This window comes from Pristiophorus japonicus, chromosome 13, assembly GCF_044704955.1.
Source record: "Pristiophorus japonicus isolate sPriJap1 chromosome 13, sPriJap1.hap1, whole genome shotgun sequence".
In the NCBI taxonomy this organism is placed as follows: domain Eukaryota; kingdom Metazoa; phylum Chordata; class Chondrichthyes; family Pristiophoridae; genus Pristiophorus; species Pristiophorus japonicus.
This window is the reverse complement of record NC_091989.1, coordinates 163106666-163126662: the sequence shown is the minus strand read 5'-3', so window position 1 is coordinate 163126662 and position 19997 is coordinate 163106666. Positions and strand designations below refer to the sequence as shown.

At 43.0% G+C, this 19997-nt stretch overlaps 1 protein-coding gene across 3 annotated transcripts in view; it reads right to left on the bottom strand.

Annotated features, from left to right (window-relative positions):
- The window catches only part of gan (gigaxonin), a 135016-nt gene that overhangs the window by 78234 nt on the left and 36785 nt on the right, over window positions 1-19997 (bottom strand). For all 3 annotated transcript variants that reach the window (XM_070897006.1, XM_070897007.1, XM_070897008.1), the window contains exons 4-8: window positions 18317-18531; window positions 15192-15313; window positions 13830-13942; window positions 11552-11701; window positions 1449-1585 (exon numbers count right to left, since the gene is read on the bottom strand). In XM_070897006.1, coding sequence (XP_070753107.1) covers window positions 1449-1585; window positions 11552-11701; window positions 13830-13942; window positions 15192-15313; window positions 18317-18531 — 737 coding nt within the window. The remainder of the gene's footprint in view (window positions 1-1448; window positions 1586-11551; window positions 11702-13829; window positions 13943-15191; window positions 15314-18316; window positions 18532-19997) is intronic.

Genomic DNA, 19997 nt, shown 5'->3' with positions numbered 1-19997 from the left:
GTGTGGAATCTTGGGCCCAAACAGTGCTGATTGCATCATTATGGGAACTGTTTTGAAGAGAAATTACTGAGACACATTGGGCTAGAATTTCCAAAAAATCCTCCAGCGCCGGATTGCCACCCAAAATACCGCTAAGATTTTAAAATTATCGCAGGTGAAAAATTCCACAAAAAACATTTTTGAAATTCTGCCCGGCAAAAAAAAAAGGACCTCACACCCTGATTCTCGGCAGAAAACGCAATCTTGGGCCGAATGGACGGTTCTTACTAAAATTTAGACCGAAGCTGCGGGCTGGGCCTAGGAGGGGGGACAAACACAAAAAATATTTTTTCCAAAAAGCATAAAATAAAAAAAATCAGAACACATTCTCAGGGGCCTCTTTAACTTAATCACTGTAAAAAAAAAACCCATGAACTTACTTTTTTTTTCAGGGCTACTTACCTACCACCGCCCAGCTCCCGCTGCTTTTTGTGGGTGTTTTTTTTCTACTTACCTACAGGTCACCGCTGAGTCAAAACTCGGGCGATAGCGGTTTTTGGGCGGTGCACGTCAGTGGTCCACTCCCCAGCCGTTTTTCGAAACCGCCGGAAATTTGTGCCGACTCGGTTTTCGCCCAAACCAACCAATACCGCCGAGAAACTGGGCAGAGATACAGTGCAAATTCTAGCCCATTAAGACTAACAAAGTAGAGTTTCCATCATATGTTAATCACAATTTTTCCAATAATGTTAATTTGGTTCTTTTATGTCGTTAACCTCAGTAACTCAGTTTCCTCCAATGAGGTTTTACTAACAGCTTAAACAAATATTTGCCACCGTAAAAACAATTAGGGAAAACAGGCGGGATGGTACATCATAATTCATAGTAATTTCGATATTTAAAAACAGGGTGTTAATGGTGAAACTCCCTCTTTGCAGAGTGATTGTTGTGTCAGTGTGAAGTTTTTGGGAAGACTCAGTTCCTGGCAATCCCAGGTGCAGCCTCCTCCAAAACAAACATGACTAGGAGCAGTGCCAAACTGTACACAAGGGACACAGCAGCAGATGTTATAACATACTGCTGTTCAACTTTCTGCAAAGCAATCATCGCTTTTGTGTTAGCAAATCTTATCATTTTAAAATTCCATCAGAAGTAGTTAGCAAAGGATTGACAAAATAGCAGCTCATCATTGTGCTTTATTCTATTTAGTAATCTGTCTTGAAAGTCAATTCACCAGTGACCCCTGCTGTACTGTTGTCATTTGCTTGTCGTCAAGACTAAGCAAAATGTGTTTCCTTACATGAAGTTGGCCAAGATGACCTGTGAAAAAAGTACTGTTGGTTTCTCCCATGAAAATAAAATGCATCAAATCATTTGAGCAGATAATTGCTTATCAAAACATAAATCCACGCACAGCTGCCATGTTAACACAATAACTAACTTACAGAAAAAGCTGATTACACACTAACCTCTTTTCTTTCAATGGGCAGATTGCAGTCCACTGCTGGGTCTTGGGATCATAGGACTCAACAGATTCAAACAATTTTCCATATGAGCCACCACCCATTGCATAAATCTTTTTCTTCATAGCTGCATAGCAGCCAATCTGTTCGAAAACAAATGTGGAAAATTCAACTTTTCAACATCCGTCATTAATTTAAAAACAGAGCCAGCTGTTCCTTTAGCGAATTCCGTGAACAACACACAGTCTGAAATGATAAAAGTGATAAGTGAATTGGCTGAATTTCTGCAATGTTGACGATGCGTGCAGGATAATTATATATCTAAATAATTGCAGACAGCAGAAAATTTAAACTTTTAAATGTACTCCTCATTTTTGCTTTTGTGCCTTATCCCAGTTTTTATCCTCCCCCTCTCCTGAAAAAGTGTTGATTTTTTTTGCTGGGATAGTTTCATGGCCATCACAACCATCCAGGTGCTTAGCCCAAGTGTGAGCCGAAACAATGAGTATCGATTAGTGATTCAAATCAAAGCTGAAACCAATCTAGTTTCACCTAGTCTGCACAGGTGCTCTTCCAACAGATAGTGGTGGAGATCGATAAGGAATGGGAACTGTGGCCTATTTTTCCCTCCTTAGTCCAAAATTGCAGATGTTGATTGCAGCGCTCCAATCAAAGACCTTGTTGATATAAGGTGTATCGATATGTTTTTACATTAATTTTGTTTTAACAAAGACAAAACAGTAATGTAGAAAGAATTGGTTTAAATTGTGTTCTTATAAAGCCTGCCTTATCCCTTCCAATGATGCGGATAATGTTAGAGAAGGATTAATTTCAGGACCAAGCATATTGTACTGTAAAGATAAGCACATATAAATAAATAAACTAGATAGAGAAATATTGAGCTTAAACAATTAAGATTGAAACATACATAAAACACAGGCTTTTCATCACAGCAGACGGTAGTGCAAGGGCAAGAGGTTGCTGCAATATAAAAGGCGAACAGATTGCACCTTCCTTATCCGACACCCTCGGGACCTGGCCTGTGCAGAATAAGGGATTTTACCGGATATGGGGAGGTCAGCAGCCTGAGGTCGGGGAGGGGAGGAGGGGGTCGGCGCACCGGGCGGGCCCGAAGTGTCGGCGAGCCCCTGGCGGGCCGCGTAGAAAGTGTCGGCACGGCCCCCGGCGGGCCGAGTGTCGGGGTGGAGGTCGGCCACGTTCCGCACATGTACCCCCGGCTGTCAGAATCATGCCGGACAAGGGGCGATGCCGGATAAGGGAGTCCCGGATATGGGAGGTCCAATCTGTATGCTGCTTTGAGAACATTCATCAAAAGTTGTTTTTAAACTGAGCTGTGGCTTGGGGGAAAAGCAAAGGTAGGAAGTAACAGTTCAGTGTGAAAAGGCATGGGGCCTCTCATCTCTGTTTGGCAATTGGTTCAAACAACTGAATGATCATAAACCATCAGATAAGGATTTGGGTTGCATCCAACAGGAAGAGCATCAGAAGAAAGTTATAAAAGAGATGCCATGTTTTTACTTAGTTAGAAAGAAAGATCTTTGCTACCTTTGTGACCCTGTGGTGTGAACGGGCTTGGAAAAGTCATCTTCACGGGTCCTCATTAATATCCATGCACATGAGTTTTGGATGTAGGGCTTATATGTGATACCCTGTATAGTTGGTTAGGTTGTTTAAGTTAATGTTCTGCCAATAATAAATGAAGTCCATTATCAAACATATTACTGTTTCTAGCTTTATGAATCTGTTTAATGGGTAAAGGACCTATCCAACAGTTGAAATCAGTTAACTGAGCACAAACTGAGACTGAATTTCAAACATTCCTAAGCCACGAAATAAACTTGCTAAGCCATCTGTGAGCCAAAGTGCACATTAAATCTGTATTGTTTAACACAATAACTAGGTTGTAATAGTATGGACCATTCTGTATTTACCATTCTTATTGACTTAGGGCTGATTGTATTGCAGGTGTGATGTAGTGTCAGCATTCACAAATTAAATTGCTGACCCTGCATTGTGCTCTGGTTACAAACAACGAACCTCTGACTATGTTTGCTTTCACAGAACCACAAAGCTAACTGACCTTGAAATGCTGGTTAAAATTTAAGGTTTGAAGCGAGCCTGTTGTCCTATTTAAAAAAAAAAACATATTTAGCAATGCACCAGACAAAATTCCATCCCTTTTGTGGAGGAAGAGCAGTACCTGTTAGTGCCCAGTGACGTGGTTAAGAGTCAAGCAATTACTTGCCCCATAACTTTAGTTAATTCAATGGATGAGTTTCACTGATCCTGGTGAATTATTTTACAGTACAATACAAAATTTCAACTATGATAGAGAATTCAAACAGGCTGCATTCAGACAGGCTGTGAGAATTCACAGACCCCAAGTCAGAGCTGTTACGTGAGTGGGAGCATGTTGCATTAAGTCATCAATCAACTTGACATTTTAGGACCTTTGGTAGCGAGCCAATTAAAGGTTAATAGAATATCAATTGAGCCAATAAGGTCAAAGGCGGCGCGTTCTTTTCTGTAAACTGAGCCAGGTATAAGAACAGCCATTTTGGCCATGTGGTCTCAGTAAGACAAAGGAACTGGCAATCAGCCAGACGCTTGTTGCTGCTGCCAGAATAAAAGTTATGCTAAAACTACAACCGGAGTTCGCATTTCATTGAAAATTAAGAGACCTAACAATTTTGGCGGCACGAACACGATCGCTGAGGGAAGAAACTGAATTTTGGACATCGGACCTACATACTGAGGTAAGGACTCCTCTTTATAAAAGTCCTCAGTCAAAAGTCTAAATTCGCCTCTCCTTCTACGTGATTCCGAAAGCCTCCGGTTTGCGAACCCTCCGGTTGGTAGTCGGCTCGAGGTCCCATAGACGTCTAACTTTGGCGGTGTGTTAGTTAATTAATCACCGACCCACTGATCGGGTGGAAAGCCTACGGCTCGAGACCCCAGTAAAGAAATCAGTACTATGGCAGCAGGAGATAAGAGCAAAGAATTGCCTACAACTGTTAAAGGTGGGCAGACACCACCTGAGGTTTCGATAGCTGAAATCCTCGAACAGTTGAAAGAATACATAGAGCAACAATTCGACTTATCTAAAACCTATATTAAGATCGAACAAAAGTATGGAATCTCGAAAGGACAATGGTCCTTGGTCGAGATTAAAAGGGTCTGGGGAAAAACGACCCATATGAAAAATAAAGAGCGAATCTGATGGTCCCTAACCGTTATGGGACAGATCCGACAGCGGAATGAAATTATAACGCGTTCCCAACATGATAGGGACCTGACCAGTACAAAGGACCAATTGCAAGCTGTTTGTGCACAGCTGTGACAGAAAAAACTTGAACTTGAAAAGTCGGAAGCGGAAGTTAAAGATCTTAAAGGTGAAATTAAAGAATGGAAAAAAATCATTAGGTCAAGGAGACAGTAATAGGAAAAGGAAAATGTATCGGTCAATTCCCAGGGTACCCATGTTTGGATAAATTAAAAGCGCAAACCCGAAGACACGACCGAGGAATAGATAGGGATTCTGAATCCTCTGACGATACAGTGTCGGAAGATGAAGAATTAGGGGTGCGCTTTGCCCAGTTTAAAAAAAGTCGAGTTGTAGTCAAATCAGAAGAGACCGCGGATGAGGGCGGAACCAAAAAAACGAGGAAAAGGGTGTATGCAGAATACTTATTTCATGATCCGGCAGACCCAGAGAAAATTGATAAATGGTCCAAGGAATTGCCCAATCCAAAGAAAGGGGGAGTGAAAACGTGGGGCCAATTGGATCGCTTAAGAAATATATATCAACTTCATCCCTGGGACAGAGTGCAAATTTTGACCATAATGGTGCCAAAAACACGAGGAAGAAAATTGCACGACAAGGTAGAAGCAGCTTTGGGGCAGGATGAACAAGAATTAGACGCAGGGTGGGAGGCGATTAAACACTGGCTGCAAGCCTTCAGTCCAGCTAAGACAGACTGGGGAAAAATTGCAGCCTGCCAACAGAAAGGAACAGAGGAGGTCCTGGAGTATGACGAGCGGTTTAGATGCACGTGGCTAGAACATTCGGGTATGAACAATACGGATGAGGAAATGGATGAACAAGTGTTTGGACCCCTGAAAGCAGCTTTCGTGGCAGGTCTAAAGCCAGAACTGTCCAATATGCTTAAGGTAGTGTTACCGGACTGGGAAGGTGGAGGAACAACCTTTGCAGCATTGGTGGATCGATGTAACCAATTAGATCGGGATATGGGAGCTAAAGTCCGAGCTGTACAGGCTATGGGATGGAAATCCCAGGATTTCGATAAACAGTCATTCGGAAAATTACCCGGAAAATGTCATTATTGTGGGAAAGAAGGTCACTGGGCTAAGACGTGCAGGGCAAAACAGAAAGGTCGTGCCCGGGGAAGAGGATGCAGCCAGGGATACAATTCAGCCAACAAGCCAGGCTTGTCACAAGATAACGACCTTTATAGAAGCATTTAAGCGACTGACAATACAACAACAGAAGGAGTTACTTGGGATAGCAAAAAACGATTAGAGCCCACTCTGGCCCCCCTCCTCGCACTAATACAACGGAGGGTAGATGGGCTACATATATCTGTGAGGGTGGGCGATAAGGATGTGGACTGTCTTTTAGACACCGGGGCGGAATTAATATGCTTACCCCTACAATATGGAGACTTTTTGCCGTTGGATGGTAGAGCACGTACAGCCTATGGAGTTGGGGGCCATAAAATGGAAATTAAAAGGACAACACCGGTACTTATAGGGCTGGGTCCACATGAACTAACTACGCCGGTCTGGATAGGCCCAGTAGATCAACCCCTTTTGGGAATGGACGTTCGAATCCAAGTAGATTCATCATTGCATTTTGAGGATGGTCGGGTGACATGGTCAATTAGAACTTTGAAGAAAGAAGAATTGAAGAATTGAAGGAACACCTGATATGGGCTAAAGATAAGAACCTACTCCAGATGGAGCCTGCGTCATTTACCGGGACCAAGCCTCCGTCATTTACCGGGACCAAGCCTCCATGCACTAAACAGTATCCCATCAGTCCAACTGCCATCGCGGGAATCTTACCGGTTATTCAGCAATTGGAGAAACAAGGAGTGCTTATTAAAATGCATAGCTCCTCCAATAGCCCCGTGTGGCCGATACAGAAACCTAATGAGACTTGGCGTTTGACTGTCGATTTTTGGAAAGCTAACCAGTGTATTGATCAAAAAGCTCCTTTGGTCGCAGATCCCTCCACCATTTTTAATGCCCTCAAACCGGAACATAAATATTTCTCGGTTATAGATATGGGCAACGGATTTGGTCGGTGCCTCTGGCACTGGAGATTCGACAGTGGTTTGCTTTCACGGTCCAAGGACAACAGTATACTTGGACCCGGTTACCACAGGGTTTCCACAGCCCTACAGTATTCCACATGGCTTTACAAAGCCATTTGCGAGAATTATCTCCCCTGTCATCCACAGTCATCCAATATGTAGACGATATCCTGCTAGCTTCAAACACGGAAGAACAGCATGAACAAGATTTACGAGCTTTGCTGGACCACCTTTGGTTGAAAGGACAAAAAGCTAGCATCGACAAAGCACAAATATCCCAAGAAGAGGTTATATACCTGGGACAAAAGATTTCACAAGGAAAGAGAGAACTTACCCAGGATAGAACTGCAGCCATTCGGGCTGCTAAAAAACCCACCACTATTCAGGAACTAAAGTCTTTTTTGGGATTGTGTAACTTTAACAGAAATTGGATTGATTCCTTCACACAGCTTGCTCAGCCATTGAATGATATCTTAAAGGGGAAACATGCCTCTAAAGAAGCCATCACCTTCACTAAGGAACAGCAAGAGGCCTTCCCGAGTTTGAAAAAGGCTTTGTGTTCGGCACCGGCTCTGGGAATCCCCGACAGTGGTAAGCCATTTATCCTACTTGTCCATGAGAAAGAAGGATATATGACAGCAATACTGACACAAGAACATGGGGATCGGCAAAGACCTATTGGCTATTATTCGGCAAAACTGGATGCGGTAGCCCTCGGATAGGGAAGTTGCCTAAGGGCCATGGAAGCTACATGTCGAGCGGTAATGATCACTGCGGGTCTAGTCCTCGACCAAAAGTTGATTGTCAAGCGTCCCCACAACGTACACTCTTTGCTGTCTATGAATAGAATGTCTCAAGTGACGACAGCTAGATGGACCCGCTGGACAGCAGTTTTGGAAGCTCCTAATCTCCATATCGTCTGGGCCAGCCTGGTTAACCCCGCAACTATGTTTCCGATGTCAGAATCGAGGGAGCAAGAGGGGGGAGAATGTGAAGAGCATGACTGCATGGAGATTTTAAAAGAAACAGAAGAAGCAGCCTTAGCAGCAGAGGAGCCTCTGCACAACCCAGACCTCATCCTGTTTACAGATGGTTCCTCCTTTGTTGACAATGGTACCAGAAAAGCAGGATGAGCAGTTACAACCTTATATGAGGTAGTGGCAAAAGGATGTTTACCCTGAGGAACGTCAGCACAACAGGCCGAGTTACGGGCCCTGTCAGAAGCATGTCGAATAGCAGACGGACAGACAGCTAATTCACGTTATGCTTTTGGAGTCGCTCACGACTTTTGTCTGTTATGGCGGAAAAGAGGATTCCTCACTGCTATACTGGTACACCTATCCGAAATGGAAAAGTAGTACGAGACTTACTGGAGGCCATACAATTATCTCAGGTGAAGTGCAAGGCCCATACCAAGGAAAATACCATGGAAGCACAGGGAAATACCCTAGCCGACCAGGCAGCTAAAGATGCCGCCTCACAGGGCGTTCCCCCAGAAGAACCAACACAGATGTGCAGACTGAAAGCACTCAGGACTCTGACATGAGACCTTCAAACAATGCAAGGCGAGTGCTCCCAAGAGGAAAAATGAACATGGATTGAGGCAGGAATTAAGCTATGTGAAGATGGTGTCTGGAGACAAAGAGTTACGGACAAGCCAGTCGCGCCACAAGCGCTTATGCCTTTTTTAGCCCAACAGATCCATTCGTGGGAACACTTAGCCTCACAACAGATGACAGCACGGTTCCAGAAAAGCTGGTGAGGTCGGGGATTTAAAAAACATGCCCAGCTGGTAGCAGACCGCTGTGTGGTCTGTCAGAAAAATAATTCTGGACCCATCGCGGTAATGCCCCAACTGAGGTCCGCTGCCCCTATCGGACCATCTGCAGGTTGTTTATATATCTCTTCCTTCATGCCAAGGACACACTAACATTCTTGTCATGGTTGACAGATTCTCTAGATGGGTAGAAGCTGTCCCAACTAAAAGAGCCACAGCCTATCACACTGCAAAGGTGTTGTGTAAGGATTACATTCCCCGATGGGGAGTCCCGAGTAGCATTGACTCAGATCAGGGAACACACTTCACAGGTGCTGTCTGCCAAGAAATCTGTAGGTTACTGAACATTACGTGGGATTTACACTGTCCTTATCATCCACAATCATCAGAACAAGTGGAGCGAATGAATCGAACTCTGAAACAACGGCTTGCCAAATATCACCAAGAAGGACCACCATGGCCCCAAGCACTACCAATAGTGCTATGTAGCATTAGGGCAACCCCAAACAGAACTACAGGTCTAAGCCCATTTGAAATTATAACAGGAAGACCTATGTAGCTGCCAGGAACTATCGATTTACAGAAAGCTGATGTTCACTTAATGAGTGACACTTCGTTATCATACTGTCAGGACCTAACCAATGCTATTAGTTCTGTTTCCCAACAGGTATCGGCAGCTTGGGGTAGTCTACCCGAAGGAGGACACGACATCATCCCGGGAGTCTGGTGTATGTGAAAAAGTTGCATAAAGAACCTTTGGGTGCTAAGTGGGAGGGACCTTACCAAGTGTTATTGACCACCCAGGCAGCTGTTAAAGCCCAAGGAAAGAAAGCCTGGATCCACGCTTCACATGTTAAACGAGCACCCGTAACTGAAGCTGAAATCTAATAAGGACAATTACTTTTTGCCAAAATGTATAAATTTACTGTATTGCTGATTGTAGGTATTCTAGGCATAGGCCTACTTCTTACTAGCCGACCCTCTGCACCAAAGGGAAATAGTAGAGTAGCAAGGGAATTGCATGTAAATACCTTTTTATATATGTCATACATTTATGCCAAACAAGGTAACATTTCCAGTTGTTGGGTGTGTGCACATATTCCTATTCACTCAAAGGGAGGGATTCCCTTGAGGCCAGTTCCCTTGAATATCTCGGAAATGGCTGAGTGGATAATTAATCAAAACAAAACAGGCAATGCGTTTCAGGATACGGAAAACTGGGCACGTAAATGGAAGTCAGCAGGTTACAATCTGACTATCTTTGAAGGGGGGTACCAACCGTGCTACAATAATTCCAAACGGACCCCATTTTTTGTTATCATTAATACAATGGGAATAGGAAGACCAGGGGAAATCGGACTGTCTGATTAGAAACATCAAAGGAGGCCAAAATATGGGGTGTAGTAACTGCTCCCGGAATTATAATATAATCAAGCCACGGAACCGTCCAAACTGGGCCGATGTGGGAATTCTTAACGTAACAGGGATTCTGAATAAAACAGATGGAAAAGCCTGGACAGGCCCCGGAGTATTGCTGACAAAGAAACAGCTAACATTCATTGCCTATAATGGCACCTATTGGGTGTGTGGCCACAAGGCCTACCCTTGGTTGCCCCAGAATTGGACAGGATCCTGCTATTTAGCCTATATTGTGCCATATATGTGTATCATATAAAGTCAGTGACATTTACACCGTCCTAAGAGAGCTATCACAGAAACAGAGAGGTTCTTTGCCATTCTGATCCCCAGGTATGGGACCGCCAGACTGGCAAGGGAATCCATTAACATGGCATCCGTTGTGAGACGGGTAGCCAATGATACCTCAGAGACCCTAGTTAAAATCAATGCAGAAATGGTAGCAATCCGCACAGTAGACCTACAGAATAGTCTGGCCCTTGACTACATCCTGGCTGAAAAGGGAGGTACTTGCGCCCAACTCGAGTGTTGCACGTATATCCCAGATAGCTTCGAAGAAATTACCCACTTAGCGGCGCATATCCAAAAGGAGGTAAAAAAAGGAAGTAACCCCCATCATTCACTTTGTGGAGCTGAGCCACTGAATGGCTAGGTTCAATAGGAACTTCATTGGTGGAAGGTTTAATTCTATTCGTTGTAATTATTTTACTTTTATATTGTTTGTTTATGTTGATTAAATGTTGTTGCGACCAGGCAGCTGTTGTCCCGCAGGCGAGACACCTTGCAGGTCCCAGCAGACCGTCTGACGTGGCACAGGGGTATGTTATGCTTAAAGGAAGGTTGTTTACTGGTTGAATTAAGATATTGATTTGGATTAAATTGGAATAAGGTTAATTAACCTACTAAAACCAGACTTCCATTGTGGCCACGATGGAATTCGGGTTGATGTAAATTTGTGTGGAAGCTACTAGTCTGGACATGTGGCGAAACACATCAACAAATTTTAGAAGGAAACTCTATTAACATGTATGAAATTATTTTGTAGAATGTTTAACCAGTGATAGCTGATGTTTTATGATTCAGTTTGTGAAAGAATCAAAGGGGGAATTGATAGAGAATTCAAACAGGCTGCATTCAGACAGGCTGTGAGAATTCACAGACCCCAAGTTCGAGCTGTTACGTGAGTGGGAGCATGTTGCATTAAGTCATCAATCAACTTGACATTTTAGAACCTTTGGTAGCGAACCATTTAAAGGTTAACAGAATATCAATTGAGCCAATAAGGTCAAAGAAGGTGCGTTCTTTTCTGTAAACTGAGCCAGGTATAAGAACAGCCATTTTGGCCATGTGCTTTCAGTAAGACAAAGGAACTGGCAATCAGCCAGACGCTTATTGCTGCTACCAGAATAAAAGTTATGTTAAAACTACAACCGGAGTTCGCATTTCATTGAAAATTAAGAGATCTAACAAACTACAATTGCACTGTGACTGCAGAAGTCGGCATGCTGTAACAAAGAATTGACCACTCTCTCCTTACAGCAAATTCAATAGCCTCTCACCTTTCGAACCATAGTCATATTCGGTTGCTTTGTCCATGTCTTAGTGTGTATGTCATAGGCCTCCATAGATAGTAGCTCCTTTTCACCATCTTCACCTCCCAGAACATAAAGAACTCCATCTATTGCCACAATTCCAAAATTGTGTCTTGCCTGAAAATACATATATATTTATGTTTAAAACTGAATAATAAATTTTAGCCATACCATTTGGGAGGAAGGTCAGAATGAGGAATTGGTGATTTCAAGAACTGCACAATAAGCAGAAATGTGCTCAACTTTGAAAAATGACCACTTCTTTGCTGTTCCAGAACAAAAAAAACAAGTATTAAAAAGACACACATTTTGAAATGATTTTCAATGGCCTGAATGGTGAGGCCTGAGACACGCCCCCCACCTCCACAAGACCAACAGGCAGCTTGTAGGTGAAGTACGATTGCAGATTGTGTCACAGCGAACCTCCAGTAAGTGACGTAGTAGCCCGCATTCTTTGAATGTGAGCTTCTGAGGAACACTCAGGTTCTTTCTGACTCTACATTCAGGTATGGATTTTATAAAAGCTTACATTGTTGGTTGCAGCCCAACACACAGTCCCTTTAAGGATCGCCTGTTCAATTGCACTTGGGCCTGGCTTTCCTGAGTGCAGCCGGTGATGCCACAGCTGCCTTAGGGAAAACCAATCTTGCAGTAGGGGCTTCAAAGAGGCGTCAGGCATATGCAAAAGGCCTAATGCCCTTTACCAATATGGTGGGCGGCACACTTCTGGCTCGTAATGAGTTTGTGCTTACTGCCCGCCATATTACAGGCTTAGGAGGCCAAAAACAGGCACCGTGTGGCTGACTTTCTACGTCACTGTCTCTCTCTCTCTCTCTCTATTGCTGGCTTGGCTAAATCTCAATTGCCAGAAAGGAAAGTTGTATACTATGTGGAGGCTGGGTCATTGAATATATTTAAGGTGAAGATACAGATTTTTGAACAATAAGGGTTATGGCGAGCGGGCAGGGAAGTGGAGTTGAGGCCAAGATCAGATCAGCTATGATCTTATTGAATGGCGGAGCAGGTTCGACTGCCCGAATGGCCTACTCCTGCTCCTGTTTCTTATACTAAGAACCATTAGTATATTGGTACACTCACTGATATTTCCATGGCTACAACTAATACAAGTACAGTATGCAAAATACTTTACACCTAGCCCAATGCAACCATTTTATTTCTCCCCTCCACCACCTATTCTGCTATCTTTCAGTTACTGCAGGGGGTGGGGGAATGTTTTGTTCCAAAAACCTTAAGTCGTACACCCACTCCAAACAACACCTCACTTCTTTCCTATTGTAGAGGCCAATGTGCCTGTGGTAGCACCAATTCCACGCACCCTTTGTTCTGGGTTCTGGAACAGTTTATTGTTTAAGAAACGAGTCTGGGGATGACAAAAGGCATGGATGAGGGTTTCGGCAACAGATGAGCTAAGGTAGGGCGGAGGTCGGCATGTTACGGAGATGGAAGTTGGCAATCTTTATGATGGAGAGGATATGGGTTCGAAGGTGACATTGCGAACAACCTTGCTCAGCCTGAAGAGGGTGATGGATTCTGCGTTGAGGTTATAGAGTTTGTGACTGTGGCTGAAGACCAGTAGTCTTCCCAATGTTTACTTATCCAGATTGACTGCCAGACGGTGGAGGTCGACACAGGCGGTGGAGAGATAGAACTGGGTGTCATCAGCATGCATGTGGAAGCTGACTCTGCCTACAGATGATATCGACAAGGGGAAGCATGAATATGAGGAAGAAGAGGGGTCAAGGATGCGATGTTTGGGCCTCGAGGTACAGGACCGGGAAGAGATGCTCTGGCTATGCTCGGATAGAGCAGTCCCACTGATCTGTACAGTGGAGAACTACTGGAGGAGGATGATGTGGCTGACGATGTCAATGGCTGCAGAGTGGTCAAGGAAAGATAACAGATTATGGTCACAGTCTCTCAGAATGTCATTCTGACTTTGGTTAGGGTAGCTTTGGTGATGTTGTGGGGTGGGGGGTATGAAAACCTGCTGGCTAAAAACAGTAACTGGTACATTCAGAATAAAGAAACGCAGAGATGCCCAACGTTGTAGGTTTGCCAAAATTTACTGCAGGCTGTTTTTAAAAAAAATAAATCACTTTGCAAAACTGGTACAGCTCAAACACAGTAATTTTAAATAACGAACAAAATTTGCAACAAACATCGAATATACTTCAGTGAATCATGGGCTAGGACATTTTTTAATGTTCAGAATGCAGACACTTACCTCATTCATTGGAGGAATGGGACTCCAGCAGTTAGTATCAGAGTCATATTTCTCTCCTGAACTTAAAGTTGCTTTGTCTGAATCCTGGCCACCCAGTACAAAGAGGAACCCCTCTACGGGAAGTGGTGGGGGGGGGGGGGGGGAAATGGAGAAAAACATTTTTATTCAGAATTCTAACCATTATTTTGAAACAGCATTTTCATAACATTGCCACCCTAGTATGATTCTTTGCCTGTGAGGGAGTGGTGGAAATTAAACAATTCAAGCCACATGCATCATCTGCAGAGTGCTGCCAGCCATTGTCCCCTTTAAGCTGCCGCATTGTGGCAGTCTAGAGGTCCCGCACAGCCGAAATGGAAAAACCACGCATGCACGGAAATTTGAATGGGCCATGCACCCAAAATAAATTAATTAGAGGGTTTTCTGCCAGCAATATTTCATCATCAATCTGCTGGAAGGTATACTTGAAATGACAGCAAGAACATTACATAAGGGGGGAAAGATGTGTGGACATCTATATTGGAAGATCTCAAAAAAGTATAATTCAGATTTTTGTGTAAAGGATTTAGAGGATGATTTTGTTATTCTTTTAATTTTCTTTAAAGTACCTTTTATACATTTGTATTATCCAAATTGAAAGGCTTGCAGAAGCCCCACCACAAATGGGAAATTGATGAAACTGGCCAAAACTATTCATACAGAAGTATCGACATGTTATGTTGACTTACTGGATAAACATGGTTTGATTGTTGGCAAGAATGCAACAGTAGTTTTAACAGCATGCATCAATGGCCCAGTCAACTTCCAGCCCGTGTAGCAGTTGTTTAGAGCTGCTAATAGTTTCATAAAGTGGTTTCAAGGAGTATTTGGTGGATGTTCAAATCAATTAATCCAAACCTTACACACTTATAACATGTGCTAGATGACAATCTCTGGAAGTGGCTAAAGATTGAGGATTTTTGTGGTCCATGTCAAGGAAATGCACTACCTTTAAATTATTGTGGTAATCTCATGCAAGAGAATACAAGTCTGTTTTACTTAAATGATGCAAGTCACATCCAATACCACAGGAGGATTGTCAGCCCATCATTAGCAATTATAATTCAATCTACATTACAGTGTTCTTATTGACTTTAATGTAAATCCATGAAAAACTTCAAAGAAGTTCAGGCATTTTGTGCATGTCCTGTACTTTTAGTAATACCACCTTCAGGAATTATAGATAATTATGGTACATCACACAGTGGATGTTTTACATTGTTAATTTATTATTGCATGTCCGTAACCAGCTTATGCTGTATCAGATGTCATGCCGTGTTAGACCATCTCTTACAGCAAACTATAAACTAGCCATATTCGTACCTGCTGACAATATTCCATGGTTAATGCGTGGAATACTCATTGGGGCTAATTCTATCCAAAGTTGTCTGTTACGGTCATATAACGGGCACATGCACCGCATCACAGCTGTAGGCTTCCGTGTACTAAAGGATAATGAAACACTGATCAATTCATGCAGGAACACACGTGAGCGCAACACCTCCGTTCAGTTCGTAAGCGTGACCCCAAGCTTCCGGTCGCATGTCACTTTAATCCTTTGCTCCACTGCCACTCTGACCAATGAAGCTCAACGCGAGCTTGAGGAACAGCACCTCATCTTTCAATTAAGCACTTTACAGCCTTCCAGACTCAACACTGAATTCAACAGTTTCAGATCATAACCACTGCCCCTATTTTTTTCCCCCAGACAGGTGTGGATTCTGCTTTTCCCATTTACACATTTTCTAGACCCATCTTTTTTTTTTAAACTTGTCCCATTACCACCCCTTTTTGTCTTGCAACATCATCTCTTCCATCATTCAATCTCATGCTTTTCACCTTCCCTTTTGTTCTTTCCTCTGCATTTGCTAACAACCTATTATATCTGTAATATTTGCCAGTTCTGATGAAAGATCATCGACCTGAAACGTTAACTGTTCTTTCACCACAGATGCTGAGTATTTCCAGCATTTTCTGTTTTATTTCAATTTATGCAGGTATTTTTACCATTAGAAGTGCGGGGAATTTTTAATACAAAGGCTTAGAACATAAGAATTAGGAACAGGAGTAGGCCATCTAGCCCCTCGAGCCTGTTCCGCCATTCAACAAGATGATGGCTGATCTGGCCGTGGACTCAGCTCCACTTACCCGTCCGCTCCCCATAACCCTTAATTCCCTTATTGGTTAAAAATCTATCTATCTGTGACTTGAATACATTCAATGAGCTAGTCTCAACTGCTTCCTTGGGCAGAGAATTCCACAGATTCACAACCCTCTGGGAGAAGAAATTCCTTCTCAACTCAGTTTTAAATTGGCTCCCCCGTATTTTGAGGCTGTGCCCCCGAGTTCTAGTCTCCCCAACCAGTGGAAACAACCTCTCTGCCTCCATCTTGTCTATCCCTTTCATTATTTTAACTGTTTCTATAAGATCACCCCTCATCCTTCTGAACTCCAACGAGTAAAGACCCAGTCTACTCAATCTATCATCATAAGGTAACCCTCTCATCTCAGGAATCAGCCTAGTGAATCGTCTCTGTACCCCCTCAAAAGCTAGTATATCCTTCCTTAAGTAAGGCGACCAAAACTGCACGCAGTACTCCAGGTGCGGCCTCACCAATACCCTATACAGTTGCAGAAGGACCTCCCTGCTTTTGTACTCCATCCCTCTCGCAATGAAGGCCAACATTCCATTCGCCTTCCTGATTACCTGCTGCACCTGCAAACTAACTTTTTGGGATTCATGCACAAGGACCCCCAGGTCCCTCTGCACCGCAGCATGTTGTAATTTCTCCCTATTTAAATAATATTCCCTTTTACTGTTTCTCCCCCCCCCCCCCCCCCAAGGTGGATGACCTCACACTTTCCGACATTGTATTCCATCTGCCAAACCTTAGCCCATTCGCTTAACCTATCTAAATCTCTTTGCAGCTTCGCTGTGTCCTCTACACAACCCGCTTTCCCACTAATCTTTGTGTCATCTGCAAATTTTGTTACACTACACACTGTCCCCTCTTCCAGGTCATCTATGTATATTGTAAACAGTTGTGGTACCAGCACCGATCCCTGTGGCACATCGCTAACCACCGATTTCCAACCTGAAAAGGACCCATTTATCCCGACTCTCTGCTTTCTGTTAGCCAGCCAATTCTTGATCCATGCTAATACATTTCCTCTGACTCCGCGTACCTTTATCTTCTGCAGTAACCTTTTGTGTGGCACCTTATCGAATGCCTTTTGGAAATCTAAATACACCGCATCCATCAGTACACCTCTATCCACCATGCTCGTTATATCCTCAAAGAATTCCAGTAAATTAGTTAAACATGATTTCCCCTTCATGAATCCATGCTGCGTCTGCTTGATTGCACTATTCCTATCTAGATGTCCCGCTATTTCTTCCTTAATGATAGTTTCAAGCATTTTCCCCACTACAGATGTTAAACTAACCGGCCTATAGTTACCTGCCTTTTGTCTGCCCCCTTTTTTAAACAGAGGCTTACATTAGCTGCTTTCCAATCCGCTGGTACCTCCCCAGAGTCGAGAGAATTTTGGTAGATTATAACAAATGCATCTGCTATAACTTCCACCATCTCTTTTAAAAGCCTGGGATGCATTTCATCAGGACCAGGGGACTTGTCTACCTTGAGTCCCATTAGCTTGTTAGGGCATGATATGCTGACCAGAGACAGTGGTGGAAGCAGAATGCACCCCACTTTTAATGGGGAAGTGGATAAATATTAAAATATGAAACATTCAAAGGCTATGAGGAAAGGACAGGGAAATAGGATCAGCGGGTCAGGCAGCATCTGTGGAGAGAAATAGAGTTAACGTTTCAGGTCGATGACAATTCAAGTGGCTAACTCTTTCAGAGTGGCCAAAGCACAATGGATCAAATGGCCTCTTCTGTGCTAAAATTCGACAATGCTTTGCTAACTATTTCAAAACAATTCTGCTGTGTCCATTTATTAGCAATTCATTAATTAATAAAAATATTCTTGATTCATTTTTCATTCCCATTACCCCTTGTGACTTTTCTCCATGCAACAAACATGGTGAGTCGGTAATTGTCTCCCCTGCTTTGGTTTTGCTGCATGCTGGAACAGTTTGCGTTTCCAAATTTTCTCTCAACATTGGGGAACTGGACTTCAACTGGAAACTGGCTCTATGGTATTTAACAGCCACAAGTCCATGCCCTACCATCTATGGTGTACTGGAATGCTCTGCGCCATTCTTATTTCCTGCTTACCACAATTTATTCTTAACACATTTATAACAATTAAATTTAAACAAATGCAATTTTTTGCAATGGCAAGACTTAGGGGAGCACGGGGTTTGGGAGGTGGTGGGGAAAAGAGAAAGAAGAGACAGGTTTGAGAATTATACAAATAAAAAGGTTCTTCTTTATCACAAGAGAGACAGTTATTTGAAGCCCAATGGGCTGGACTCACGTCCTTTCCTCTCCGCCCACTGTCACTATACATTCAGAATATCCTCTAGGTTTGAAGGTAGCCAGCTGTGCCTCTCCTTCTCTCTGACTGAGAGGAATGTTGGTACACTCTTTGACAATTTCTCGCACAACAGGTTCGTTCAGCATTTGCTCTCTCAGATAACTAGGATCCAGGCCATTTACCCAAACCACAGATATCACGTCTTTCATGTGAACCTAAAACAATTAAATATTTAATGATGAAAAAATGTAATGTTATATATCTGCAGCTTTCCATTTCTAATAACCAACCCCTCATTTCCCTGTGCAAATGTTATTTCAGGTCGCCAATTAGCCAAAAACCTTGCAATCAGCAACTTTGAAGTAACAATATTTCTAGACTAGTGTACAAAGCAAATTTTGACTTGGGAACAATTACCAAATAGAACGATATAACAAGACAGAGAATATTTTAACAAAGTCTGAAAAATGGGAAAATAACCCTCATGCAAGTATCTGGAACTTCCGGGGGGTGGCGGGTGAGAGAGACAGTGGTCTAATACATACCAGACTAAAATTAACCCGCATGCCTTCTCAAAAGTAATGCAGAGACGCAAAAACTTGGTTCTGCTAATTTAAATGACAGCAGCATGCAGCCTAGCGCTAAGCGCGCTGAATGATTGCGCACTCAGCAGGGACCCAAATTCGTGCACGGCTAGCATCAAAGCTAGGCTACATTTCTTAAAGCCAGTCTGCACCTCTTAAAGAAGAAAAGCAGCTTGACGAGACCAGGTGCTGGAAGTTATTCCAGAAGGCAGTTTTTAAAAATTCATTCGCTGGCAAGGCCAGCATTTGTTGCCAATCTATAATTGCCTTTGAGAAGGTGGTGGTGAGCTGCCTTCTTGAACCGCTGCAGTCCATGTGGTAAAGGTACTCCCATAGTGTTATTAGGGAGTGAGTTCCAGTATTTTGACCCAGCGGCAATGAAGGAACGGCGATATATTTCCAAGTCAGGATGGCGTGTGACTTAAATTTGCTGCACCCATGTAATCTAGCCGTTTTGGACCGAAAGATGGGTCCAGCTTGTTCTGTAGTTTGAACTGGAGACTATTCAACATGGTGATGAGTCTCTTTAGGAGTTCGTCAAGACTGAAAAGTGCCCTGGAGTACCTTGCACCTGCTTGCCTCACATACCGGATTATTGGGCGTGAAATCCTGGCCTTGCTGGGTCCATATGGCCTGGCAAAAGTTAGTTTTTGGCACACAATGTGCATGTGCCGTAAACCATCTTTTCCAATTCATCAAGTTTTAGCTGGACAGATCTTCCACATCTCTGCAGCAAGGACATTCGCGCAGGCAAGTTTGGGCTATTTGTCCATCTCTTGCCCAGTGAATGTCCTTGAAACTTTTACGCCTGATAAAAGCAGGCGCATAGCTTACTTTTACCAGCGAAGAGTTTTAAAACACATAAAAATTAAATTTAAATACATATTTTTAGAGTAAAAACCCTGTTCATTAAGATAGGTTTATTTTAAATCCTAAATAAAACACAAAAAAAATCCAAAAAATATTTTTTCTAAAACATTTAATTAACTTTAATTTCAATTCATTTTAAATATGTGAGGCGTTCTTTTTCCAATTTATTATTTTGTGTTTGGGTGTTTTAGGGGGTTATTCTCACTGAAAGTAATAGGAACTCTGAG